General features: G+C 40.1%; 2 protein-coding genes across 3 annotated transcripts; both read left to right on the top strand.

Annotated features, from left to right (window-relative positions):
- Window positions 1–136: 136 nt before the first annotated feature.
- Window positions 137–13,375, top strand: il23r (interleukin 23 receptor). Of its 2 annotated transcripts, XM_035916232.2 has the most exons (18): window positions 137–153; window positions 276–377; window positions 509–610; window positions 1,015–1,144; window positions 1,322–1,488; window positions 2,057–2,180; window positions 2,261–2,427; window positions 2,828–2,964; window positions 3,076–3,277; window positions 3,390–3,472; window positions 4,158–4,356; window positions 4,443–4,646; window positions 4,939–5,037; window positions 5,186–5,341; window positions 7,950–8,090; window positions 8,231–8,318; window positions 8,758–8,848; window positions 10,342–13,375. In XM_035916232.2, exons 3-18 carry the CDS (start codon window positions 550–552, stop codon window positions 10,990–10,992), a joined length of 2,700 nt encoding a protein of 899 aa, XP_035772125.2. In that variant the 5' UTR covers window positions 137–153; window positions 276–377; window positions 509–549; the 3' UTR covers window positions 10,993–13,375. The 2 variants fall into 2 exon arrangements, with proteins under 2 accessions (XP_035772125.2, XP_006809433.2); XM_006809370.3 differs by lacking the exon at window positions 137–153 and having other exon boundaries at window positions 260–377.
- Window positions 13,376–13,776: 401 nt separating this feature from the next.
- Window positions 13,777–26,027, top strand: il12rb2 (interleukin 12 receptor, beta 2a). Its single transcript, XM_006809371.3, has 16 exons — window positions 13,777–13,898; window positions 14,143–14,330; window positions 14,924–15,184; window positions 15,692–15,815; window positions 15,917–16,107; window positions 16,612–16,754; window positions 17,101–17,242; window positions 18,973–19,037; window positions 19,645–19,843; window positions 21,243–21,425; window positions 21,551–21,649; window positions 21,751–21,897; window positions 22,681–22,812; window positions 23,730–23,826; window positions 23,912–23,999; window positions 24,086–26,027. Exons 2-16 carry the CDS (start codon window positions 14,270–14,272, stop codon window positions 24,524–24,526), a joined length of 2,373 nt encoding a protein of 790 aa, XP_006809434.2. The 5' UTR covers window positions 13,777–13,898; window positions 14,143–14,269; the 3' UTR covers window positions 24,527–26,027.
- The last annotated feature ends 1,662 nt before the right edge of the window (window positions 26,028–27,689 follow it).

Here is a 27,689-nt window from a genome sequence, read left to right as displayed (position 1 = left end):
AAACTCTCCCTGTGAGATAATGCAGTTTGTGCTGTCTTTCAGGTTCTGCGTGCCGCCGGTGTGTAGTGATAAGGCTCGTTAGCCACGGGACCAAAACCAACGTGTCCCAACAGGCTGCTGGCAGTGAAAGAATTGAAAGTTAACATGCTTGACGTGAGGAAATACTTAATCTCAGTTCATCTCAGTTGTGTCAGCAGGATAGAACATTGACAGGAACATGTTTTCTCTTATCTGCCATGGTGTTGTGACGCTTGTACTTCTGTTAATGTTATCAGCTTCAAGCTTGCACTGGAAAGGATGAGACATTCAGTTAAAAGCTCTTCCTCCGCCTCATGTTAGGCAGCTCACTCCAGTGCTCCCGCACGCAGATGACTGAGGTAGGCTTTGAAGATAATTTTGTGAAAGGAATTTTCTTTTAAGTGATTAATAAGAAGTAAGAAATCTGTCTTTTTTTTTTCCTAAAAAAACAACCTGTTTTTCTTCTCTTCTCATTTCTTTGTTTTTACAGCTGCTGAAGGGGTTCTTCGGGATTCAGAAAAATGAGCTGAGATGACTGTCTCCTCAGTCATTTCGAGATGTATTATTGTACTTCTTACTTTTTCTATCAATTGTGAGTGTTACAGGTTCCAACTATTTAAAAAACACACCGCCATTACTCTGTTTCTGCTCACTGAGATCCCTTATCACACTTTGGTAGCTCTTGTGGTTTTGAACTGTAACCCTTGCTTCGGCTCTTACCACAACTTCAACCCAAGTGTTTCAGTAATTAAATTAGCAGATACATAGTCATGGAAAACACTTTTACTTTGTCTGTTCTTGGCATTCCTTCTTGCACAAAGAGGATTTTTTTGGGATCTCCCACTCACACATTACAGCCAATGAATGTAATGATCCACTTGGTATTTATAGTAAATTGGTTTTGCTATACATAAGGTATTTATTGGCATGGTCTAAAATTCACTTTCTCGACTAATGCTGTGGGGAAAACTTCATGCATTTGTCTTTTCCGGACAGACTTCCCTCTTCTGCCTGTTGGCTGCCTAAGAGCGATCACTACTGGGTACCTGGTTGTAGAGCCAGCGCCACTCTTTCTCATGGGCTCAAATCTGACGGTGTACTGCCACACCGATAAATGTGATAGGAGGTGGGAATCACAACAATGCCACACAGTATTCTGCCATGCATGAAAATCTCCCTGCTGTGTTTGTAGCTATCAGCTTTATTGGCTCATATTTGATAACAGAAAATTCATTTTTAGACTTCTTGTCCCTCTCCACCAGTTAGGAAATGATAATTAAAAGTTTTCTTTTTTTACATGCAGTGCCGAGATATACATGGTGCTAAATCGCAAGACTGTGGATAAATGGGAGAGACTCAACTGCACTACAGTGAAATTCTATCTGCCCAGCATATGGATCCCACTGTCTACAGCGGTCTGCAGTAATCGTATGCAAAGAGTTGTCACTGGAGTGGATCTACGAGCTGGCCGTATGTACAGTTTACAGCAGCTGCAAAAGAAAATTTGTGTGCAAATGCAAAAAATAGAAAGAGAGAGTAAGACACAAATTTACAACACTGCCTATAAAAGTGGCATAATGGTAAGAAAATGCAGTGGGGTTGTAGGTAAACTTGGTTTGCAGCAAGCTAAACAAATCACAATTGTTGTTTTTTTGTTTTTCACTGCTGTCTGTTACGGCTGATGTTGAGCAAAACTTGGAGGCTGGGTTATTGGAACATAGTTTTTTTATTTATTTATTAATTTTTCTTGTAGAAGCTAACCAAACAGTACAAAATAAAAAATAAAAAAAGCAAAGTGAAAGGTAAACCTATGGGTACCTTGTAGGAATGGGAGCAGACGTGCTCAAACTTTAGTTACTAAAATACATTTTTTTAGGAGAAAGTATAAAATTATTGAAAATATGCATTTGCTAATATTTTACACTGTGACATTTGTTTTTAGAAGTGACACAGAAAGCAAATGACTAGTTTTCATTTTCCAGCAAATGTAAAAACTAAGGTCTGTTTTTCTTTTTGTTTCAATCACGCGCTTTTAAAGTGCCTCCAGATAAACCTGACACTATAACATGTGAAACAGCAAGGAGCTCATCCTTAATAAACTGCTCGTGGACGAGGGGGCAGGAAACGTACCTCCCTACTCTCTACAACATTTCTGTAAACAGGTATGGTGTTATGATTTTGTTTAGTATTTTCTTGTTTATCCAAATCTCATGGTTTGATTTTTTTAATGTTTTATTTTTAGGGAAAATGGGAGTCAGATACGTCTATTTCAAATCCAGGATGCTGACAAAATCGCCATACCACGAAGAATGTTTGATGAAAACACTACATTCCTGATCACTATCACTGCTTCCAACCACTTTGGAACATCACAGTCCGATCCAGTCGTCCTACGTGTGAAGGACATAGGTAAACCTGTGCTTCTGCAATACTTACACAGATCTTGAATTTGAATACTTGAACACTATTGAGTGTTAATTTTTTTTTTCACTTCTTAATTTCATTCTCTTTCTTTTTTTTTATTAGAGTCATATGGTTTCTCGAGAAATGTGTCATCACCTGATGTATCATTTTTAGAAAGTTTTTTTTTTATGGTCACAGTTTGACTAATTTGACCTTCTTATCAGCAAACTGTTTTTCTGTTTGTGTAATATTTCTTTGAAGAGAAATTTGCCTACGCCCTCGGAGGAGCTCTGTCACTATTTCAGTAAACTTTAATTGCCCAGAATTTCTGTGCCATCACAGAATATGTAGCTGTTTCTGTCTCTATCATTTGTGTGCACTATATTTGGTTTCCTTTGTCTTGCAGTGATTCCCGATGCACCTATTATTATGCGGATAGAGTTTCAGAGCAATTCCGTAGCAGCCACATTGCAATGGAAAAGCAATGAATCCTCGGTTCATCCCAGACCTCATGTCATGCTGCGCACAAACAACACTTCCTGGGTAAAGTTTTATTACTCCTATTTCACTCCTCCAACGACACTGTGGGGGGTTTTTACAGCAAAAGTCTTTATCTGGCAGCATGAAGTTGATCTAATCTCTTAATGTTTTTAGGAAATGAGAGCGGGCGTGGAACTCGGTAAGAATCTCATACGGGTAGATAATCTAACACATCTGACTGAGTATGAGTTCCAGATGAAAATATGCAACACAGCACCTGTGCTGACACATACCAACGCAAGTAGTATTACCGCCAGAAAGGCATTGCTTTGCAGCAAATGGAGCCCGTCTGTGAGGAAGAAAAGCCCTGGAAAAGGCAAGCTCACTGTTCTTGCTTATCATAAGACAGATGCGATGTAAATGTGATGATATAAGAATTTGTTGTTTCTAGTTCATAGCCCACAACTTATGGTCTACCCTCCCCTCAGGTCCATCCCAGCAGTTGCAAGTTTGGAGGAAGGTGGAGAGGCAGGGAACAGACAGCCAGAGGAACGTGACTGTTTTGTGGAAGGTAATAAGTTCTGGCCACTCATGAGCCCTGGCTTTTGTTGTTATGCTGCCAATTATGAATCCCAAACATCCATCAAATACAAGAAATGTTTTTTATAATGCATCAGTTTGGTTATAACACAGAAAGCTTTCACTGCTGATTGGTTAAAGGGAATCATTTATCATTTTGTAAATTGCAACCACTTGATTTTCTGCTGAGACCTTTGTGTTGTGCATTTTACATGAAAGAAAAAACTTTCTCTTGACAGCGACTTCCTGCACAATACCTGACCACAGAATAATCTAACACAAAGCCTGTCTTCTGGCAGCAGTAATTTCAATTTATACGGTAAAATGAAAGTGGTGTCAGACCTCTAATCTAACTTTTGGATAATAAGCAAGTAACTGTATTTCAGACTGGCAAACTATATTACTATATTACTAAAAATGAGTAATATAGGAGTGCAGGTAGAATTTCAATTTCATTTCAGTTCTAATTTTTTATCCATCACAGCAAAGTGCAAAGAAATATAACAGCCTCTTGGCTAATGCTAAACAAGGGACAATTGCAAACAGGAAATGCCATCCTCTGATCAGAGGTTTTACAGACACCAGCTAAATTATTTTTACATAATGCGCAACCCTAAAGAACTTAATCTGCAAATGACAAATGTAAATATTAAGTGATGACTGGATTTCTTTCCCAGCCTCTACCACGAGAGGATTTCAGTGGCAAGGTGATTGAGTATGACATCTTTCTGGATAACGGTCAGAAGCTTAAAACCTGTGCTGCCGAGTGCATCCAGTGTTCAGTTCAGCTACCAGCAGAGGTTAGCAGCCTGAGCATCAGTGCGGTCACCACATATGGAAAGTCGCCACCAGCTGATGTAATTCTCAGACAATCAGGTATAGCAATACTGCACACAGAAGATTAAAACAAAAGTACGGTTAAGTTGTGGAGAAAATGAACACTAAATGTCTTCACTGTTCAGGTGTCCCTGGATCTCTTCTGATCAAATTGAGCCCTGCTGCTGATGGCAGTGCTGTGTTTGTTTCCTGGTCGTGGACAACAGGAAACTACCCATCGACACAGGAGGAAGAACTGCGGTATTACGTGATAGAAAGGACAAATGTATCTGGAGAAGGGCTGTGGTGGCAAAAGTTGGCCAAAGATCTAAACAGCACATCAATCACAGGTAGACTCACCACTGAGCCACTAGGGAATCTGGCTGTCTATGTACGAACAGCAAAATATTGCATCACATAAATACAAATTTAAATCTATGAAATGATATAAAGACACCAGGGCTTTAAATGAGAGAAAACAGTGGCCCCTTGTGGCCATTTGTTGTATTACACCAGCACAAGCACAGAATGCAGATGATGGTCTTTATATACCTTAGGTCTGTGTTTGTGAACTAATCTTCATATTTGCAAAATAAATAATATATTTTAATATAATGTAGTTTTTTTCTGGCTTTGCTTCAGGTTTGGCTCCAGGTGAGAGGTATAACATCTCTCTGTATGCTGTGACCACCAGAGGTGTCAGTGCTCCATCATCCATACTGCTCTACTCCAAAGAACAGAGTAACACTTTTTTTTTTTTAAGAGAAGTTTATTTCTACATTTTTGAAGATTTTTTTAAGCATGTGCTAGATTTTGTGAATCTATACCTTGGCTTCAGGAAACACTTACCGTACCCAACACGTAGTCTTTGCATCACTGTGTGTTTCAGAGCCACTTTCTGGTCCAAGCCTCTCTGTGCTGGCCCACGAGGCCAGACGCATCCAGATCCAGTGGGAGGAGCTGCCCATATACCAGCAGAGGGGTTTCATCACAAAGTACAACATCTATTGCAAAACACTGGAATCCAAAGACAAAGAATTAAATAGTGAGCATCAAACTGTATATGGCAATTAATGGGATGGGCATTTTTTCACAATCAGCTGTTCGACGAAAAAACATCATATTAACTGATAAATTGAGAAACAGAAACAGACATTTATTGTAGCGGTAAGTGAAAATTGGTAGGTTGTCTATAAACATTATCGGGTCACCTTATTTATCCTTTTAAGGCGGGTCCAAAATAAGTACCTTGCATGCTTTGGTGTGACAGAAAAAGTTTAGTTATATGAGCAGGCTGTTGCTTTAAAGAAAAAGTCTAACTTTTTTTTAACACATTTTTTCAGCTGCTTTTTCAGATCAGTATAAACACATGTTGATTTGCACTGAAGGTTTAGAGGAACCACAACTTTGCGCTGTTTCCTGTTCTTCTACATCACGAGCCCTGCCTTTTATGGGGCACATGTAGCCATACGTTTTGTGTCTGTATTCCACCTAGGTCAGACAAAGTCCTCCTGTGGGCGCACACGTGTGGGAAATTTATGTATGCAATAGTAAATTCATGTAAGCATAAATTGTGTCTCAGCAGAAGACTTACAAATGTTACAAAATGGAAAGTGTGCAACCAGGATTCCATCGATACTCCCCTCCCACAAAGATGCAGTGCATCAGCAGGGTTTTTCACCTCTCGCTTCCAGTAATGTCGTGAATTTGAAATGTTAAACTGCTGCATGTGGATTATGTAGCTATTATGTTAAAAAATACTTTTTCAAAAAAGCTAAAAGGAGGGGACAGCATCACTGTCTAACATGACAAGAGAGCCGGTGGCTCTACTGACATTAGAAATGTTACAAACCTTTTTGGTAGTTTTCTCTGAAGTCCTACGCATTTTGTATCTATCTTAGATCACCTTGGTGATTGATTGTGTATGCCGAGATCTTAAACAGAAAAAACAGTTGTTTGTCGTCATTTTCACAGAGTCTTCAGAGTTTTCTAGAACTGGCTTTGACCACAAACAGGAAGCCATGTGGCTATGTGCACAAATGCATCCGTAAACACAGTTACAAACCAGCCTGCTTTGCGCACTATTTTTGGAATGTCAGCTTTAAAGCACCTGAGAGCGCACATTCTGCTCTCTCAAATGTGCTACGAGCAGATATTAAATATCAGTGTTCTTTGAGGTATTTCAGATAATTCCTTCAGTGATCTACTTTTGTCTTATGCCATTTTGCTCTATTACTCATATACTGTGCCAAAATATAACCTGCAGCCAGCTAAAATCTTTTATTGGTAGTTAATCCTCTTACACTGCACTGAAAGTTGCAGCTTACAAGAGAAAGTCATGTGGAAACTGGTGAGATCTTTGCACTCAGAGACAGTCATGATCTGACTCAATGTTCACTATCTCTGTTTGGTAGAAACGTTTAACTGCAAATGATCTGCACAAACACACCAATGCATGAGTGGAAAAATACTGGTTAGAAAAAGTTTGATGGGATTGTGGCTTTAACAGAGGAAAAAGGATCAGTCCTTAACAAGTGAAAGAGTCTCTTTGTTACAGATTTATCTTGTTTTTCCTTCATTTTCTGTTTTGCAATAATGTGCAAAAGTCTTGAGCCAACCCTCATTTCTCTCCATTTTTCTTGGAAAAATGAGAAATAGGTGCAGTGGCTTATTAAAGCATGTGCAAGCATACATGGAAATACATATATAGAAGGCAAAAATAGATTTTGTATAATTGGTATGACTGCCTTTATTCTTCAGCACAGCCTGAACTCTGTTAGAGAGCTTTATGGCAAGTAGTTTTCAGGTGCAGTTGTCGAAGTGTTTTGAAGGGCATTCGAAGCTCTTCTTCGAGTGTTTTCAGCCTTTTGTTTCGCTCTCTATCAAGATGATCCCGCACTGCTTCAGTAACGTTAAGGTTGGGGTTATGGGAAGGCCAAATCATGACTGATAGTGTTGTTGTTTGTAAAAAACTAAAACAAAAGCTCAAGCTGGGCAAATTAAGCTAGCCACAGGCCTACCAGTCAACTATGGACTAATGATGTGGTTATTGCTATTTATTTTTATGTGCAATCAACACTTATTTGGACGTCATCAGTTTAATACACAAGGTCTGGCTAGACCACTAATCAAAACTGGTGTTTCAACGGAACTGAAAGTACAAGGGTGGCAAATTCCCCATCAGTAATTGAACCTGAAAATAAATGTTTACTCATAAGAAGTGTATTTTTTCCCAAAAACCAGGAAATTATTTTCACCAGTATCCATTCTTACAAGTGTACAGTCAGCAATCCACAGACACCCGCTTCCCAGAAAGCGTTGGTGCATCAGAACCATTTTTAACCTCAGTGGTTCAGCAGAGCCAAGCAGGTTTCAAGCAGCACATAGGCCACACATCCTATGATCATGCTTGTTGACAGTAGGCTGAAGGACGCTGACTAAAACCCCCAACTGATATATTATCTTTACAAGAGGACGAGGCCAAAGTAGTGAAAAAACAGAGGGATGGCCCATCACATGCAAAAGAAAACATGTTGATGTTCAAATAGCAGCATTATGCTGGTCTTCTTCTTTGGCTGCATATTTTAAAGGCTACCTTAAAAATATTGTGCTTGCTTAAAAAAGAAATATCTCTCATTTGCTTCTCTACACAGAGACTGTGTCTGCACCTGGTCCAAGGCAGGAGTGGTTGAACTGTCCTGAAGGAGCTGTGGTTCTGCAAATGACTGCATCCAACTCAGCAGGAGAAGGACCGCGAGGGCGCCAGATCTCCTCTCAGCCTGCAGCTCCTCCAGGTCAATATTCTATAGCCACAAATACTAAAACATATTTAGGCTTTTAACTCTCCTTTTGTATTTTGAGGACAACTAACATCAAAATAATATTATTTTCATAACTCCTTTACAACTTATCTTTCTTTTCTTGTCTCCTGTAGTTGGCCTGGTGGTTGTGTGTGTTTTCATCGTTGCTATCTTCATTGCGATCATAACCAACCTGATGTGCTGGAGATGCGTGAGGGAAAGGTATTAATCATTTATGCTCGAAATGAACAATTAAGCTCGAAACAACTGTTGTCCGACAGACACAAAACAAAACCTAACAGCCAAAGTATTTCTAAGGATACCACATCAGGACCTTAAGTTTTGTTTTACTAGTAACAGCGATGGATGCCATTGTGGTCGGCTTTATTAAAATGCCACACCGCAACATGAACAGATGAACAAGAAGCCACAGATTTAACACGAAGAGAAACTTAAACCAACACGTGTAGCCTACTAAATGTGGTCAAAGCACCCTTTCCCAATCTGGTGGTTTTACCTGCGGAGAGACTGATTTTGATTTGCAGTAGTAGACAGCTGTAGTAATACACGCATGCATCAGTTATATTGTCTAGTACCTCAGAGGCACAATAAGGAGGTTTTGTCGTAGCGTTTTAATAAATCTAACTGTTTTCTGTCTTAGGATCAAACAGAAATGTATATCCTGGGGACCTGCCTGGCTAGTTGAAAACTTGCCAAAACCTGGACACAGTAATGCCATCAGACTATTGGAGGTAAACAAAGCAAGCATGTCCACTGAGATGACATTCATGCTCATCAACCATACACTGTACATAAAAGATGAATATAGCCACTATAACATGACCTTTTGGTTTGTGAAGTCTGCATTTTAAAGCATCATGATACGCTTTAAAATATAACATTTCCAAAGTAGAATTACTGTGGCGATCACTTTAGTCTCTTTGTGCTGTTTTTCGTCTCTGCTTTGTGCTTTTGGCCTAGCTAAATGCTAAGAGAAAGATCATAGAAAGTTCATATCTTCATTAGGATAGAGATTTGTATTAGTGTGCAGGGCTGTAATAGGTAACAATCCCAACACTGATCACAACAAAGAGGGGAAATACCTCCCACACACACAAACATTTCACACAGCGTGCAGTCAATTTGCATGAATGCATTTGATAGGCTGTTAGCATTTGTGATGAAATGGTAAATGGTAAATGGCCTGTATTTATACAGCGCTTTACTAGTCCCTAAGGACCCCAAAGCGCTTTACATATCCAGTCATCCACACATTCACACACTGGTGATGGCAGCTACATTGTAGCCACAGCCACCCTGGGGCGCACTGACAGAGGCGAGGCTGCCGGACACTGGCGCCACCGGGCCCTCTGACCACCACCAGTAGGCAACGGGTGAAGTGTCTTGCCCAAGGACACAACGACCGAGACTGTCCAAGTTGGGGCTCGAACCGGCAACCTTCCGATTACAAGGCGAACTCCCAACTCTTGAGCCACGATCGCCCTGAATTCGCCTGAATTGAATTCTCAAAAATTGTCAATAAGCTTCTCAAACAAATGAATTAGCCTCTGTTTCCTGTCCATATCATCTGATTCTTTCACATTGCTGCCGTTGCTGCTGCTTTCTTCTGTAACCTCTTCCTCAGACCCTTCTTTTTCTTCAGAAAGGCTCATCAGTCTAGCTTTCTCTCGCTCCAGAGCCAGTGACTCTCAAAGTGGAGCCAATGAGAATCAACAAGTGATCAAATCGATAACTGATATCGATAATGGAATTAGAATCTCCACATTTTTCATTGTTCCCATTCCTAGTTCCAAGTAACGTAGCACTGGAGTCTAATAGTGTTAACTCACTTCTGAGGCCAGCCTTAGCGGATGCTCCCAAGTCCAGGAACTGCAGTTGTTGGCCCTTGGCACGTATTGGCTTCATTTTTCAGCCAAGGAGACTACATCTTACTGTCAGCCTAATGACCAAAAGAGAAACCACTAGCAAATGAAACAACTCCACCAGTGCCAGCAAAACAAAGAAATCAATTTGCCAGTTTTAAGCTACACTAAAAATAGCCTACTATTAGTTTCTAGACATTGCTAGCCTGAACTATCGTAGGAAGTCAATGCTACTTCCTGCTTTCGTTCTGAGAGATTTAGATACTTTGTCTTGATGACACACATAACTCTGAAACAATTGCATTGTATTTATCTCTCTAGATCTAAGTATGGATTTGATTTGTTTGTTTTGTGGTCCACAGCACGACGGAGTCGAACCATTATTCTCGTGCACCCACAATGACCCTCCACTGTCCCCCATCACTGTCATCTCCCAGGAGGAGAGGGATGAAATCTACCCCAACATCCATGTTGAAGAGCCCCAGATTGGATCAGGACCACTGACAGTGAAAACACCTTTCCTGATGTCAGATACTGAGAAAATGCTTGTTGACAGAAGGCTCGAGCATGTTGGCTACAAACCCCAGATTGGCATGATGACTTCGGAAGAAGAGGAGGTGAATGAAGTGGAGGAGAAGCAGATGGACACTTCATCAAATGGGGAGGACGGCAGTTGTTCAAGTGTGTTTGAAGGATTACTGAGTGGCTTGTTGTTGAGTGTGGATGTGAATTCCTCTTATTCATCTCGGGAACGTACTCACGGCTTTTTGAATGATCGTCTGAGACCTAAACCTCCTGAACCAAGCACAATATCTAGAGGCTTTCCATTCTTACAACAACATAGAGGGACTGTGGATGAAGTAGAAACAGACTCTCCATCTCTGGACTTGCCACAGGATGAGATTATGACTCCTGACGCAGCAGACCCCAGCTTGTCTCAATGTACTGGTGAGATAATACTGTTTGGCGGTTACTTCCCTCAGATTGCTGCCGTCAGCAGTGATCAACTGTAGCATGGACGATGGGGACGACACAAAGAAAAAAAGATAAACCTGCACTACAAAGAAAGCATTATCAAAGCACCTTATCGCTTGAAATGATGATTTCAGTAACTTTGTGCGATCAGAATGAAAATCTGTCTGAAATTGTTGTCAAAAACAAATTCATGAAATAAATTTAAAGCAAAAAAAAAAACTTTATCAAGTTTGCTGAATGTCTAACATCAGAGTGACCTGATGGCAGAGTGGTTATGGCCACATGAGGCCAAAATGTCTCCTGAATATATGAATAGATATAACACCACCCCTCCAAAAATGCTAACAGTGGTGCACACTCATGCATAAATAACTTTCTTCTGTGCAATTTGGACTCATGGGATCATCGGTCTGTTGCAGGACTAATGCATGGAGACGTGTTAGCCCAGGAGTCGATTTAAAATCACTACTGTGAAAGGAAGCCGGAGTACCTGGAGAGAAAACGCACACTCAGAAAGGCCCCAGCCTGGATTTGAAACCAAACCCTTCTTGCTATTTAAACAATGGTGCTAGCCACTGTACCGCTGTGCTTGTAAATAGCATCATAAAATTATAATTTTAGTATTTAGTGATTCATATCTATCCAATTTGTTAAAAAAATAATTTATGTTTCCAAGAGAATTAAACCAGGTAACTTTACAAAAAATAACATCTCCTCTATTTCCATCATCAATATATTTATCTTTTAGTGATGTTGTCATATCTTTTAGTCTTTACATTTATCTGGTAGATTGTTGTTAACTTTGGTAAAACAGATTGAAGGTGTAGACAAGATGTTTCCCACATACTTAAAGAATGAGTTAAAAACTCACCCACTCACTGGAAGGTCAGTCACTATAGAGACATTCATGGTTTCTCTGGATTGACCTGTAATATTTTGTTGACCCTCCGATAAGCATCATGAATTTCATGTTCTTGTGCCTGCCATAACATCTGTGAGGTGGAGATGGTGGAGAATTTGCAGGCTGACATTAGCATTTAGCATTAGCATTCAAAACACTGTAAGTAAAGTGTCACAGAGATGCTAGTGTAGCTTGTTTTTATTATTAAGCTTGTTAAAGAATACCCAAAGTAACTGTAATCTGGGTCCAGATTTTAGACTAGACTGAGAGACTAGTGTCTCAAAAGCATACGTGAAGTTTAGCTTACTGCAGTCTGTCGCCTGATCTTTTAGCTAACTTGTAGTTATATTAACCTCATGATTTATTGATGTACAGAATTCAGATTGAGGTATTTAGCAGTTAGACCCCGACAGTCCATCACAGCAGGAAAGAATCCCAGCCGTGATAGGGATTAGGGTAGGACGACCCAGGAGTCTAGACAATGGTGGTGGAGATGAAGATGGAGGCTTGAGTGATGAGAGGCGGTATTGGGAAGAAGGTGGGTTGCACAAAGGTGGCTGCAAGGAAGAATGAGAGATGTATTTAAAGTATGCAGAGTGAAGGAATGAGCTTCATTTGCAATATCAGTTCTCTATTGCATCACAAAGAGTCAAGAGGAAGAAAAAAAAACTTTCTATGAGCAAGCTTTTAGTAATTTCTTGCTCATACATTGACCTGATTGGACATGGTCATCCACTATCAACAGTATGTGACAATCACAAAAAAGGAGCCTGGAAACCAAACTGTGCTTGCTAATAAGCTAAAGATGAAACCACATCCAATTAATCAAGCAAAAAACAAAGTAAAGTTATCAACTTTGATAGTGCCTTTATCCAGAAAAATCCAAATGCTTGTATCAGGTCAAACTCACACATTAGGGCACGACCCCTGCATGTTTCTAAGTGCTGGCACCACACTTGGTGAGTAGAAAAGCAATGAGGGTGAAATTATTCCAAAACACACCCAGGCTAAAGCCTTCTGGGGCTTTCCCTCTGCAGTCGGTGGCTCACTGTCGGGTTTTGTGAACCTTCATTTCTACTCATACATGCACCACCTGCAGTTCAATACCGTTTTTATCACTTCCTGAGAGCCGGCTCACTTCCTTAAAAGAAAATCAACAGTTCACGACAGTCTCTCCTTTACTGACATACTACATTTTTAGGAAGTCTCCAGGTTAGAGATATCTCGTTATTCTTGCCAATTTAACCACTACATGCATATCCATTCATCTTGAGTCTTGTGTTGTATTTCCGAAGAATGCGATGCCACATTGGAAAGTCCCCCATTGCACCACATGGAGATGTAACAGAGGGACTGAAAGACTTTGGGCTGCATGGAAAATCTGATAATGTAACTCATTCTGAGAGCTTGTTGTGCTTTTGCAGGTCCTTCTTTTCAGGAGGTTCCCAAGCATCATCTAAACAGCAGCTCGAAGAGATCCCCCCATAAGATAATCAATCTTTGCACCTTTTATCGCATAATAAAGTTTTGCTGATCATTTATGCACTCATTGTCACGTGTTGTCTATCCGTCTGAATATGCTAAACACCACAGAATGCACCACCCAAAACATGTATATATATTTTTTTTACTTTACAGTTAGTACTTTTGGTAATAACTGCAATAAAAAATAAAAATTTCCCCTTGTGGGACTAATAAAGGTATATCAATTCAATCAATATCAATTCAATTCAAAAATAAAAATCGTGATTGAATGATTTGCTAAATCTTGGATGCACGTATTAGTAAAACAGACAAGTAGGCAGTGCTGATGTGCAGCCTGGGTGCGCACAGAAGCCTCTGTGGTTATCTGGCTTCAGTGATAATTTCTAAAGTAAAGGTAGACCAGTTTCAGGACTTAGTTATCTCACATCAGGGGCGGCAGCCAGCCAACACGGAGTCTCCGCTCTCACGTTACCACCGCAGTGTGGACGCGCGCTCTCTCTAAATAAAGATGTTTAGGATCCGATACGAAGACGGCTAGAGCTACGAACAGCTTAGACGGTAACTAAAAGTTAAATTTGATGTTGAGATGTGATATTTGGGTGACTTTCAGGATCGTTTCTCCTGTTTTTAAACTACTATTGACTATATACTGTCCTCTGCTGCACTTGAACCATGCGTGGCATTACACTGACACTGGTACATGCCTCACAATGTATACATTTTATAAGTTACGACCTTATTGGCTGTATGAAGTGAACATTTCTAATCAATAATGTTATTTTGATTCCTCCCACCTCTACAGTCGCTGCATCGAAAGCATAAGAGGTCGCAGGCATTTTTTTACTTCTCCTTTTTAAGGCGAAGCAGCTCCCGTGGCAATGGAAGAGACACTTAGGCTGCTGTAAAGTTGCTGATGACTCGTGGCAACAATGTTGCAGTTATGGTCGGTCTTCGCCGCCGTTGCCGTGCTGGCCGTGCAGCTTTGCGTTGGTAAGCTTAGATACATGTGTGGATTCAGTTTTCTAACATATCTCTTATTTTCTCTTTATATATGTTGGTGATAAAAGTTCGATATCAGCAACACGATCAGTGGGTTTGTTTGGTGTGTGTTTTTTAAAGAAGTCTTAAAGGTAGTGATCTAGAATCTTTCCCATTGTCCGTCGTTTGTGAACCTTGTGGTTATGTGATAGTTTACATATGATAATTAATATGATAACTGAAGAAGAACGTGTGCATGTGGACAGTGTTTTTGTGTGCAAATGTGAAGATTGACATTTGAAATTATAGTTAAATCAGATTTTGACATAATCCAGATTAGCAGTTAATGTTTGGCTGTTTCTGCAGGTTCCTATGAGCCAAATTTGGCCTTGACTAAAGACATTGACTCAGACGTCTGAGTCAATGTCTTTAGTCAAGGCCATCTTACTGGCCCATCTTACATGAGCCAAGTGTCAGGCATAGCCCCGATTAACCCCAAATGTATCTGCCATCTGGGATATAACTTTTTTCATACACACACACACACACATATATATATATATGATCATGTTATTACAGTCTGTAAGCTGTTCTTTCTGTTTCAGGTGACAAATCCTGCGTCATCAGGTCGAGTACTGAATCTGTAGTGCAGCTAGGCTCCAGTTTTGAGGTGTTCTGCATCTTTAACCTGAGATGTACGGGTTCCATGTACAGTGGCCAAGGTCCCACAAAGCAGAAACACAAAGCACTGAATTCTACAACCATACATTTTAAAGTGGTGAACATAACAGAGAACAGAACGTACAGCTGTCACTGTGAGAACCGTAAAGATCTGGACCCCTGTGGACTCGACATCTCAGCTGGATGTGAGTATTCAGTGAGCATGAAAGTCCCCTCTACTGAGACTTTTATCCCAGGTTCATGGATTTAAGGCTCTCTATTTCTAATTAGAAAAAGCCAACAGATTGATGTTGAATAGACTGAAAAGTCCTGAGCGATGCTCTGCAGGGCAGGACTTGTCTTTCAGCTTGAGAACTTTTTTATTTTAGGGTATGTTTAGCACTTCTAAGTTACAAAAGCTGTCAAAGGGTCATTTGGTTCTGCTTTTTTGTCTTTACATAATGTACACTCTGGTTGCATGTTAAGGAGTGAGCACAGCTAAGTGTCAAAGTTAGCTATGATAAGTTGCTGTAGCTATAGCTATAGGATTTGCTAACTCAAGTGTGAAAATAAACTATTTTTGGTTGTTGTTGCTGTTTCTGACACATGCAGCTTGACATAAAAAGACAAATTACTACTTTTAGTATTGTTTATGCTTTAGCTCTCCGCTCAGTACTCAGTTGAGTATTTTCTCTGTCTTCTTTGATCTCCAGACCTACCAGATCGCCCTAAAAACATTTCATGCATCTACAAAATTGTAAAGAATGAAAGTGGAGTTGTGGTCTGCATTTGGAACAGAGGACGGGACACTAATCTTCGAAACAGTTCAGCGCTTTGGTGAGTCACCACTATACTGCTATAAAAACAAATATTCTGCTTGTCAATGTTGCCTTTAAAACACATCAATAACAGTTTATTCTGTCAACTGAAACTTTCAGGGTGAAGGGGGTCGATGGAAGTCACTCGGATGGATCAACGCCATACAAAGTCGCCGATAAGGGAACCGAGTTGCTGTCGGTGAATTTCACTGTCTCCAGATCAGTCGAGCTCATCTCAGTGTGGGTTCAAACTGAAAATCCACTGGGTTCTGCACAATCATCCATCGTTAACTACACACTCAGTAAAATCGGTAAGACTCATATAAGTTACCATCAACTGGAGACCAATGACTCCAGAGATGAAACTTGTGAAGAAAAAGAAAAAAAAAGCAAAGATTTTCAGGTTGACTGAAGGGTATGACAACGTAATGATGCTGTGGGTAGAATTTCACGCCAACTCTGCAGTGGAAACTGTTCTATACTTCAATCTTGAAGTTTATGGTTACTGATGATCACCCATCCTCTTTTCCAAATCCTGCCAATAACAATCCAGAGGAATCCCAGAAAGATGATTCTGCTCACCCCGATGTTACGTTTTTAGCTCGGGAAACGTTTCGTCACTCATTCAATGAATGAGGGATGAAACACCTTTCCCACTGAAAACGCAACATCCAGATGGATTTCCTTACACGCTGGATGGAGCATGCATCAAGACAATACATATATGGCAAATATTAGGAACCTGTTTTGTTTTAGTGCTGTACAAAATGTTTGTTTTTGTCATTTCTGTGACCGCTTTGCGTTGATCCGAACAGTGATGCCGTCGACTCCCGTTCTCGGCAAGCCAGAGTGCTACTCCCGGAAGTGCATCATGAAAGTGGAGCAGCCTGTGAGGACTCAGCACTTGGAGATCCAGTACAGGGCAGAAGAGCAGACATGGACAACTTGTCAGGACTCAGTAAGACATTTTAACTCTTCAGAGTTTGAGAATTTAGGGACTTTCAGTGAGAAAAGTAGAAGTCAGAGATATCACATGAACCTTTGAAGATATACAGTTAGACCAAATAGGTCTGCTACTGATTCAGACCGAGAGGGATATATGAGTAGCAGGACTGATATGAGCATAAGTGAATTGACAATGATGCTCAAGTCGTAAAAACAAGCTGGAATTTGTCCTTTTATGTTCTCTCAGGTGTTCTTACAATGGGTTAATTCGTGGATCACTTCCACATGCAAAACTCGTATCTATATGGCAATAATGAGGTTATATAACTGAAAAATATGTATTTATTATTAACTTACAGGTTGTGCAGATGAATTCCTCCCACTGCTCCATCTCTTCTCTGGAGCCCTATAGGTTGTACCATTTCAGAGCCAGATCTAAATTCAGCACCGGCCTGTGGAGTGAGTGGAGCACAAACATTTGCGCATGGACTCAAGAGGAACGTAAGTACTCATGTGTTAACCTGCAGCTCCGGAAGGCTGTTTTAAGGTCTGCCTTTGCGTATTATGAAGCACTTCCTGACACTACACATTCTGTCTAGAGACTGATAATCAGGTACACATACAGTATATCTGTGGTGCTTTATCTGTGCAGACCATCAGATAATACAATTGTGCTTCCTCTCGGTTTCTGAGGCACTTATCTGCTCACCACTGGCTGAGCCACTGAAATGGGTCTTACTGTGCTGAGAACAAAAGCAGCTACTTCCAATACGATGTATTCATGTTTTCTTAAATTGCTAATTTAATCAATATCTTCAGGAAATATTTATTGAGTGTAATTATACACAAGTTCAATAGTGGGGCACAGGGAAGAAAGGTGAGGCTGTGAAGAAGACCGTGATGCTTTATGGGAAGTATCGCTGCATTTTTTAAATACTGATGGCGTGAAGATATGAAGGCCTCTGTACATATATGTAGAACTATGAATGTACAGCAGTGACAGATCATCATTTTCCATGAACGTCAGTTTGACAGAAAGGTGAAGCAACGTTTGTGAAGAGTGTCTTGCGCGCCTTCTTCGAGCGTGTGTGCATCAAACACGTTAATTGCAGTTTGTGTTTCTTCCTCATTTTTCTGGAAAGCAACGTGCTCTCTGGACCTCTGAAGAAGGCTATTTTGACTCCGCACATTAAATGACCACAGATGATTAATATCATGACGTCAAAGGCACAATGAAAATCAGCTTAGAGAGAAACATGACCCAATATGTTGCCTTTTCTTGTGAAAGTGGATCATTTCATAGGCGTTTTCATTTTTGCACTAGGCAGTGCTGTGATATCCTTTTTTGTGGTTGGTATCTGTATTTGGAAATATAAACACGCTGAATAGAAACAACTGAAACTGACATTTAAAAAGTTGCAAGTGGCTGACCCTGAAATCTCATTTTACAACAGCACTTGAGCTCATCAACAGGGAACCATTGTGACCATGTGACTGCTGCGTGTTATCATTAATACTTAAATTTTCCTTCTTTCGAGAAATTACTGGAAGTGAAAGAAAGTAATAACTGGCAGTGCACTTTGGAATAGGGTTGACGCTAGCACACATGCGTCTTCTAGGAGGCAATGTACAAAGCACTCCCTCTAACCTCATTTACATTTATTTTACCACATCTTCCTACATTTGTACACAAATGACAGGGTGAAGTGACCTTTTCTTCCTCACTGGGTTACAACATCTCACGTACGGTCACACACTGCTGCCAGAGTTACTGTAGAGGAAACCACCCTCCCCTGTCTAAGACTTTAGCAAGTTTGGTTTAGACAGAACTTTCCAAAAGCATCACAGAGTTTGTGAATAAACCCTCATAGAATTAATTTTAATAATGAATAACCACAGTTTGCACCAACAGACCTTTTAACCACACTGTTTGTGCATTATTTTCTTTTTTTTAATTAGATAAGGACTTGGATTCAAAATAACACGGGGTTTCTTGGAATTGCTACTCATTACTGTCAGAGTTAAGATGGAAAGTTTAACAGAGCTGCACGATGGATGTCTGTCACTTTTTAAAATATTTCAAAGCATTTCATCGCTGATAAGGAACCATCACACCGTTGATGCAGATGCACTCATTTACTGAAATGAAAACCCACCCAGTTCACTATCTTCTCTTGCATGAATTGAGTTAATATGGCCTGGTGACTTACTGCAGTTTGTTTTTGTTTTAGCCCCCGCCAAAGAGCTGGATGTGTGGCTTGCATCTGATTTTAAACGCATGAAAGTTTACTGGAAGGTAAGTCTTATTAGAAAACTTATACAGTTTTCACTGTTTATTATCCTTAACATGTTTGCTGCAGAGCTGAATTACATGAAATTGCACTGCACTTGGCACACAGCACATAGCGCTGCTGTGTGTGCTTGAGTCTGAGGGTTTGAGGTCTACATGTATTCCCCTCTCCCCGTCCTGTGTGTCTGTGTGGGCATGTGACATTGTAACCATAGTAACACTTTCTGATCTTTGTGCTTTACTACGTTCTGCAGACTAAATGTCAACAACTGACCACCTCTGAGGTGTGACATTCACACTCACACAATCACCACTCTGGACCATGCACACACACACACACACGCACGCACACACACACACACCCCCCGAAACTTTCAATGTCACATAAAGACACTGAGAGACAAGTGAAACCTGTCAGCAGATACCACAGTTTCAGTTTACAAGAAAGAGAGGAGCTGAACAGAAATGATGTGTATTACATACTCATCTTGCTGTGGTGTTGATTTTGAGCGCCATCTAAATCCCAGGCTTGTGTAATCATTTCCTTTGTCTGGTCTGCATCCTCCAGTCATCAAAAAACTGATGCGATGCTTTTTTATTTCTTTGATTTCAGGAGGCGAACGTTTCCATCTCTAGAGGGAAGATCCTAGGATATGAACTCAGCATTTCTAGCTCTAGTGTCATCACCAACATCAGTGCCAATGAAAGGAGTTGTCTAGTTGAACTTTGTGCCAGCTGTGATGTGACAGTGAGGGCTCGCAACTCCAAAGGGCTGTCCCCTCCTGCCAGAGTAACAACCCGTCGTACTGAAGGTAAAAAAACAAAGACATTTGACATATGATTCAGCATCTCTTTTTCCATCGTCTGTTCTGCAACCAGAGCTTCTGTGCTGAAACACTGATATGTCTTTGTTTGTAGTTATCTGGTTCACCAAAAACATATTTGGAATATGCTCTTCAAGGACAGATCTGGTCTAAAATTAGACCAAATTCGACTACAGCAAAATCCCCCCTGCAGTTTGAGTGAATGGCACTGATGGTCTCGTTACAGTGCATTCAGGCCACAGTGAAAAAGCTGCTCACAAACAGCTGGAGGAATGTAATAAAGAGTCTGTAATGTTGACCTAGCATTCAAACTCTCCAGATCCCAATCTTACTGAGCACCCATGCAACAAGTCCGGCCCAAGCAGTAACCCTAGAGTGTCCAGGTGCCTGTGGCTGTAAAGCATTTTTATTCCTCGTCCCTTGTCTCACACAATAAAACAAAGTCCCAAATTTTCGTTGTCTTTAGTTTTCAAAACTCAGCATGGACACAGATACTTCTCTAAAGTCTGGTTTTAACTTAGCGGCTCTTTAAGACAGTAAAGAAAAGGTGTGATTTGGTGGGTGGGACCACAAGAAAATTTAATCCAGCTACACCAAAGACAACTTGTGACTTGGGGGAAGAGCGTAGAAGGTGACTCTCACGGCATTAGTTCCTTTTTCCCGGGAATTAATTTTCAGTTTCGCATAGGGAAGATATGACAGTGTATGTTAATGTCACCCTATAGATTAGATATATCACAATTTTAGTGTTCCTGCGTGCATGTTTTCTGCGTCAGATCTGTGTTGATGGCATGCTCGATCTGCTCGTATCAGGCCAGGTGGTTTTAACGTTGTGCATTATCAGCGTACACCAACATGTTGAGACCCTCCACAAAACAGGGGCAGTTATTTATGTAATAATTCAGGTTGCAGTTTACCTTACACGTCTATTTGTTGCAAAAATAAAACAATTCCTAACTGCCTAGTGCAGGGGTGGGCAATCTCAGTCCACGAGGGCCGGTGTCCCTGCAGGTTTTAGATCTCACCTTGGGTCAACACACCTGAATCACATGATTAGTTCGTTACCAAGCCTCTGGAGAACTTCAGGACATGTTGAGGAGCTAATTTAGCCATTTAAATCAGCTGTGTTGGTTCAAGGACACATCTAAAACCTGCAGGGACACCGGCCCTCGTGGACTGAGATTGCCCACCCCTGGCCTCGTGAAAAACTTTTCCCAGATGGTAATTCAGCCTTGTTTCTTTGTCAGGAGAATTACAAAAATCCACAGTCTGGTTCCCTTTCTTTTAATTTTAAGTCTTCTCATTAAAATGTTACAAATGTATTAGTAACACTGGTCTCTGCATTTGTGAATTACGTGACTACATGATTGCCTTGTTTTCGCTTCAGCCAAATCCCCTAACAACTTACAAGTAACAGCCAACAACTCCAATATCACCATCTTCTGGACAAAACCTGAAACTGCACCACCACCGACCACATATGTAGTGGAGTGGTACCCAGATGGCAACAAGTTGGAGAAGCTCAGATGGGTCAGGCTGGGCGAGAACGAAAACCACGCTGTCATTTCAGGTAAGAAGTGAAAGATGAAGCGGGAGAAAAACAAAGCCTCTAATGAGCAATCTGTCACTTTTTTAAAACACACATTTTGCCCATTTCTTTTTTCTCTTAAAGTGCTTCTGTCCTCCTTTCTGCAGATGTCCAGCCATATGAGTGCTATGACGGAGCGGTGTATGTGCTCTATAATGAGAGTTCCATTAGTTGGAAATTTAAAGGTGTTGCCACTTTGGAGTCAGGTAAGACATACAAAACAGTCAATATTCCTTATTAAATATTAAATATTTTGTTAATGGTCATCATATTAAGCAGTGTTTTGGGTTGTGCTTGTGGTTTGCAGCTCCAAAAGCCGCCCCACGTGTCCAAGAGAAGGTTGAGGGAAGAAACAACGTGAACATTACCTGGAGTGAGCTTGACAGGAGTCAGCGCAGGGGTTGCATTACCAAGTATACTATCTATTTGGAGACCACGGGGAACCCTAAAATCTGTAAGGATGAGTTAAACTGCAGTTGTTTTATTTTACTGACATTTTCAGAAAAGGCCAAGGTGAAGAAAATGAGAATGCTAAATCGAGGGGACATTAATATTTTATTCAAAAGCTTGTTATTTCAATATGGTTCCAGGCATTAAAGCATTTTTCTTGTGAAGCGATGTAACCAAATGAAACATAAGAGAACAGATGATTTAAAAAGCATACAGATCATACAGAGGATTCATCAGCCATTAGTTTGTGAAGTTCAGCATTTCTTCTGTTGCCAGCATGCCGTTTGGAAACCGGACACAATGAGTGAGGTGTGGGCCTCACAAAGAAACCACAGATTGCATGTGCATCTATAGAGTTGTGACTTATGAATCACAAGACAGCCACACCTTAAAGTGTAACATTTACTCAGTTTGTGCTACTTAAACGGGTCAGTGTAAGCATAGACAACCAGACCAACCTCACCCCGTCTGCCTCCTCCAGCGCTTCTGAAGAGGGATGCCAAGCTGTTCTCACGCCAACTAAAATATATAATCTCTCCTGGGTCTACATCAGGGCCTCCTACAAGCTGGGAAGCCCCAAAACCTCACACCTGTGAGGCACCTTAGCCAGACTCCCAAACCACCCCAACTGGATCGTTTCAGTGTGGAGGAAAAGCAACTTTATGCTGAGTCCCTCTCAAATGACCGAGCTCTTCTATATACAGTCAGTGACTGAAACATATTCAACAGAAACTATGCACACTGACAAAATGTTCTGCTTCTGCTGTATGTGTTTATACATTTTCAGACTCTACACCAGCATCAGAGAGGACGTATATAATTAAAGACCTGCCTCCAGCAGAGTACAGACTGTGGATGAGTGCTTCAACAGCTGAAGGAGAAGGCCCTGCAGGTCAAAAGATCAAGTTCTTCATTGCACGTAAGTAGCCTCTTTTTTTACACTTAGTTTGTTTCAGGGAGGAGTTCATTCCCACTCTTGGCTTTGTAGAGTAAATATGAAACTACACTAGTGACACGGTAAAATAGGAGGTCTGCATGCCATGCAAGCTATTTCCAATGCAATCATTTTGCTAAGCTAAGCTAAGCTAAGCTAAGCTAAGCTAAGCTAAGCTAAGCTAAGCTAAGCTAAGCTAAGCTACCTGGTTGTTGTGTTGCCATGAATTTAACAGGTCTGTAAGAACTTCATGTCAATTATCACATCTGTAGTACTGTGTTAATATTAAATAAATAAAAAATTAAATATTAATTAACTTATTATCACTAAATTTATTTTATACAAGTAATTGTAAAGTTTCACATTAAAGCTTTGTTTTAAGTGAAACTGTTTAAAAACACACTGTATACTTAAAACTCAGACTGTTTGCTTTTTGGTTTTCAATCCAAGTGATCTTCGTTAAAATAGTCCCTGATACTGATGTATAACTTTTTTTTAAATGTACATATACAGTAATGAGGAAAATAAATTAGTCACAGCCTTCTATGCAGTCCTGTGAGAAAATAAGTCCAAACAATGACTTAGTGTCTCATAACTATTATAAGCAGCAGTAAACCTATTTTCTGTATGACTCATCTTTTTAAAGTTGCTTCACTTCATTGAAACTTGGCATTTATTTATACTTAGCTTTCTTGAAGTACTTCCACCGCATCAGTTGGGTGGAGAACTGGACTGTGGGTCTTTGAAATACCTAATGCTTTTACTTTTCAGCCATTCTGTTGTAGATTTGCTGTCCTGTTGCAAGAATCTGCAGAGTTAAGCATCCTAGACACGCTGTAACAGAGGAAATAAAGGTGTATTCTGTAATCTTACATCTTTTTATTTTGTTGCCACTGTTGCAGATGACACCCAAGAGTTCCTCCTACCGGCGTGTATTATCATCCCCGTGATTGTGGTGGTTCTTGTGTGTTTGTGCCAGAACTCAACCGTAAAGCAAAGGTACATGTGCAACATAAACTCTATAACACAGTTACACCTTATTATTTTACTTATTTATTTATTTATTTTACTCCTTCTCCCTCAGGTCTTGCGAGCTTTTTCAGTGCTTCATGCTAGATGTTGTGCCAGATCCTGCAAACAGCAAGTGGGCCAAAGAGTATACCCAAGACAAGGTAAACGTATAAAAGTTAAGAAGAATTCAGGTTGGACTGCATCTCTTATTGTTCGTCATTTGAGCTCGTGTCTCTGTTCCAAACAGGGCAACATGAACCTGCCGCTCCCATCATCCAGCTCCAGTGAACCCAGGGAGGAAGAAAAGCTCATCCTGGTGAATGTGGAGGAGCTACCCAAGCAGAACAGTGAATCTAGAAAACCAATCTTGCGTATGTCTCCTTCAACCAGGCTGAGCTCTGACACTGAGCCAGAGTCGGTCATTCCAACCACATACATTAAGAGTTTGTCCCACGACTCAGACAGCTCCGATCACACGCACACGTCTCTGGACACAACTGTTGATTATATTTCATCACACGAGCCCGGAAATTTGGACGAGGAAGACGATGAGGAGAAATGTGGAGAGTTTCTGGACATGCCTTTCATCTCCAATCACAACATCTTCATAGAGCCGCTGGTGTTTGGAGGGAAGCTGACTCTGGATGCAGTGAAAATTGACTGCAGTGACTTCTTTCAAAACGCTTAGTAAAACTGAAAGCAAATGAAACCTGCTTTTAGAGGAAGAATGCTGATAAGCCAACAGCCCAGAAACAAAGAACTGCATGAACTACCTCCATGCTCACTGAAACCAGAGAACTTTTGCTTAAGTCTGAGCTTCAGTTATGCAGTAACAATTTTAAACCTAAAGGGTATCCTTTTCATGTCATGCATTACAATTGTTTTCTCTTCAAAACGGCAATGGACACACTAATCGCTTGACTACAATTAACAGGACAGGCTTGCAAGAGATGTTGTCATTTCTGATCTGGCTGAAGAAATTTCCAAAGGCCCAATCAGACGTTTCATCGAAGGAGAAGCAGAGAGATAACTTGGTTCCTGATGCAAAAATAGATTTCAGACATAATCTGCTTTTCTGTTTGTGCTTTTCCTGCTATGACATAGACATGTCCTCTCCTTTGTAAAAGATCATCCCAAATGCATACTCTGTTATAGCCTTGACTATCCCGTGCATATGCATTTATCCTACCTCAGTCTTAGCTCATCTACTTAAGGAGGAGGTTAAACTGGACCATTTAGAACTAACTGCAACTTTTTAACTTGAGACAAATCCAACAGCCCAGCAGTGTTGAGAGACAATAGCTAATATTAGCCTGACAACACAAAGCCAGTAAAAAACATGCTGATGTTTATAGAATATGATTACTACACTCAACAAACACTTCATTAGAATATCTGTATATCTGCTTGTTTGTGCAGTTCTGGAAACAGCCAGCCAACTTGGTACAGCATACACTCCTGCAGATAAACATTCAGGAGTTTCAGAATGAGGAAAAGTATGATCTTTGAGACCAAACACGATTCTCTGTTTCAGGTTTTCAGTTTACTCTAATACCAAAAAATCGTGGGAAAAGCTTTATCTTATCTCTGATAAGCCCTCTTTCCAGCTGCACCGAGCAGAAAACCGTCTTAGACATGTTGGATTTCCGCATCAGGAATCAATTCTGTTAGCTGAAAACTGCAGCCAGCACAGGCTCACCAACACTGGTAAACACAGTCTGCCCTGACGATTATCACATCTGTTGAGGCAACAGTTGTAGGATTCATGTTCCCAGTTTGCTTTGAGTCAAACACCTGACAACAGCTGTGTAGTGACTTTGGACCCTGCAATCATCTCAGGACTTTATGGTGCCGCAAACATGAACTTCAGGGTGAAAGGGTGAACATGACAGGGTGAAAGAAAGTCAAAGTGAATATATTTGGATGTGGATATATTTCATATATTCATTTATATTTTCTGTTGTTCCATTTGCTGGCATAGCAAAGAAAAAAAAGAAAGAAAAAAGTAAAATTTGATGAATGTACAGTGCTATTCTTTTATGTTTTTCAAAACAATCTTGTGTTTTGAGTGACCTCTTTGATGATTTTGCACCCTTTGACTATGACTGTCTTTATATGGGAATCGGCGTAGCTCATAAATATATACTTAATTTACTTCAATGTCAATACCAATAAATGAGTTCATCATTCAGACTTTGTACGTTTCTCTTTCTCTCCTGGATGTCGTATGGACCATACGACAATCCAAAGATTACGACAGAGTCGTACAAAGTAAACCTAGTTTAGTAACAAGAGCACCCAGAGAGCACATCTCTGATGTTTAATCATATATTTATCACAGTATGATGACATCAGCGGTTTATCTAGATCATTTGTGCTGACGTCAGCATTGTTAATATCAAAATCTAGTTTAGTATATTAATCTTTTTATGTCATTAGGAAGTCATACAATGTTAGATTGAAAAAAATGTTTCAAAGAATTCAAATAAAGAAAGTGTTTATATCCCCTAAAGACTAATTTAGTATATTCCTGGAAACTAAAAGCTTTTTCCTAATTCATGTGACCCTAAACGTTGATCTAGGACCTTGAAGCATTACATACAGAAATGGTGTATTTTACTATCTTTACCCATATGATTGGAGCAATATTTGGCTTCTAAAAGCTATAAAGGTTGAATAATGAAGGTCAAGGTCAAATGAAGCGTACAAGGTTAAATCTCTGCTCAGATTTAGCCAAATGAATCTGTCAAAATAAAAAACCATGAGTTTATCATGGTAAATAAAGTAATCAGTAATCATTGAGTCAGTAATCTAGTCTCATAATGCACTGAGTTTTTTTTTCTTCCATCAAGTGATGTTCTTTATACACCTCTCTGCATTTAATCACTGCTTATTATTCATCTCTGACTCTTTTCCATAGTGTGTCTTGGTCCTGTTTTCGTCCAGACCCCAAGCCGTCACAGCAGTTGGCTGCCGTTTCCTGAGCCTAGTTCTGTTCGGTTTCTACCTTTTAAAACAGTTTTTCCTTTCTCACTGTCACCAACGTGCTTGCTTATAAGGTAGGTTATATGACTGTTGGGGTTTTCCGTGTTCTTTGTGATTTGCTGCTATATAAAGGAAACTGAATTGAATCTCATCTTAAACCAAGCACTTTGCGACCTGTTCTAATGGAGCCTTCCTCTTATTTTGTATACATTTTTCCTGCCATTTAGTCTTGCTGTCTTACTATTTATATTTTAAACCTACACAGCTGGTGTTGAGCACTCACAATTTTGTTGTACATGGACAATGACAGTAAAGGGCTTTTCTATTCTACTGTAGAGATTCTATTGTATGCCTCTCACTTACTAAATGCAAAACTAAATGCAGAAGAACCCACACACACAAGCAGTAACTGAAGCTGCTGGCAGAATCTCTAAAGGGAGGAATCCCAGCATTTAGTGAAGTCCATGGGTTCAATTCTTCTTATCCAAGTTTTTTTATATATATATATTTTTTTTAGATTTAAAGCAGTCTAATTTTGAGCCTCTGAAAAAAAAAGGGCCTATTATTTATTAAAACAGTTAATGAAATACTTTTGTTAAATTCCTCAAGTTAAAGCTGAAAGTCTGCACATCATTAACATTTTCAAATATCTGAGTATTGTACTTGCAGCAAAAACACAAAAGCTGTCTTTCCCCAACAAACTGCATTCTTTAAAAGCAGTAGCAACAATTTGCCTTCAGGGACAATTAAAGTATCTCTCTACAAACCCATTTCAAACATGGTCAGGATTTTAAAAATGTTTCTGTATGTAATAGTAACTCCAGAGCCAAAAATACAGGATGCAATCTGATCTACGTGTTTGGTTT

The sequence above is a fragment of the Neolamprologus brichardi genome, chromosome 23, assembly GCF_056152115.1.
Source record: "Neolamprologus brichardi isolate AB-2024 chromosome 23, ASM5615211v1, whole genome shotgun sequence".
Taxonomy (NCBI): Eukaryota; Metazoa; Chordata; class Actinopteri; order Cichliformes; family Cichlidae; genus Neolamprologus; species Neolamprologus brichardi.
This window is presented reverse-complemented; position numbering and strand designations above follow the sequence as displayed.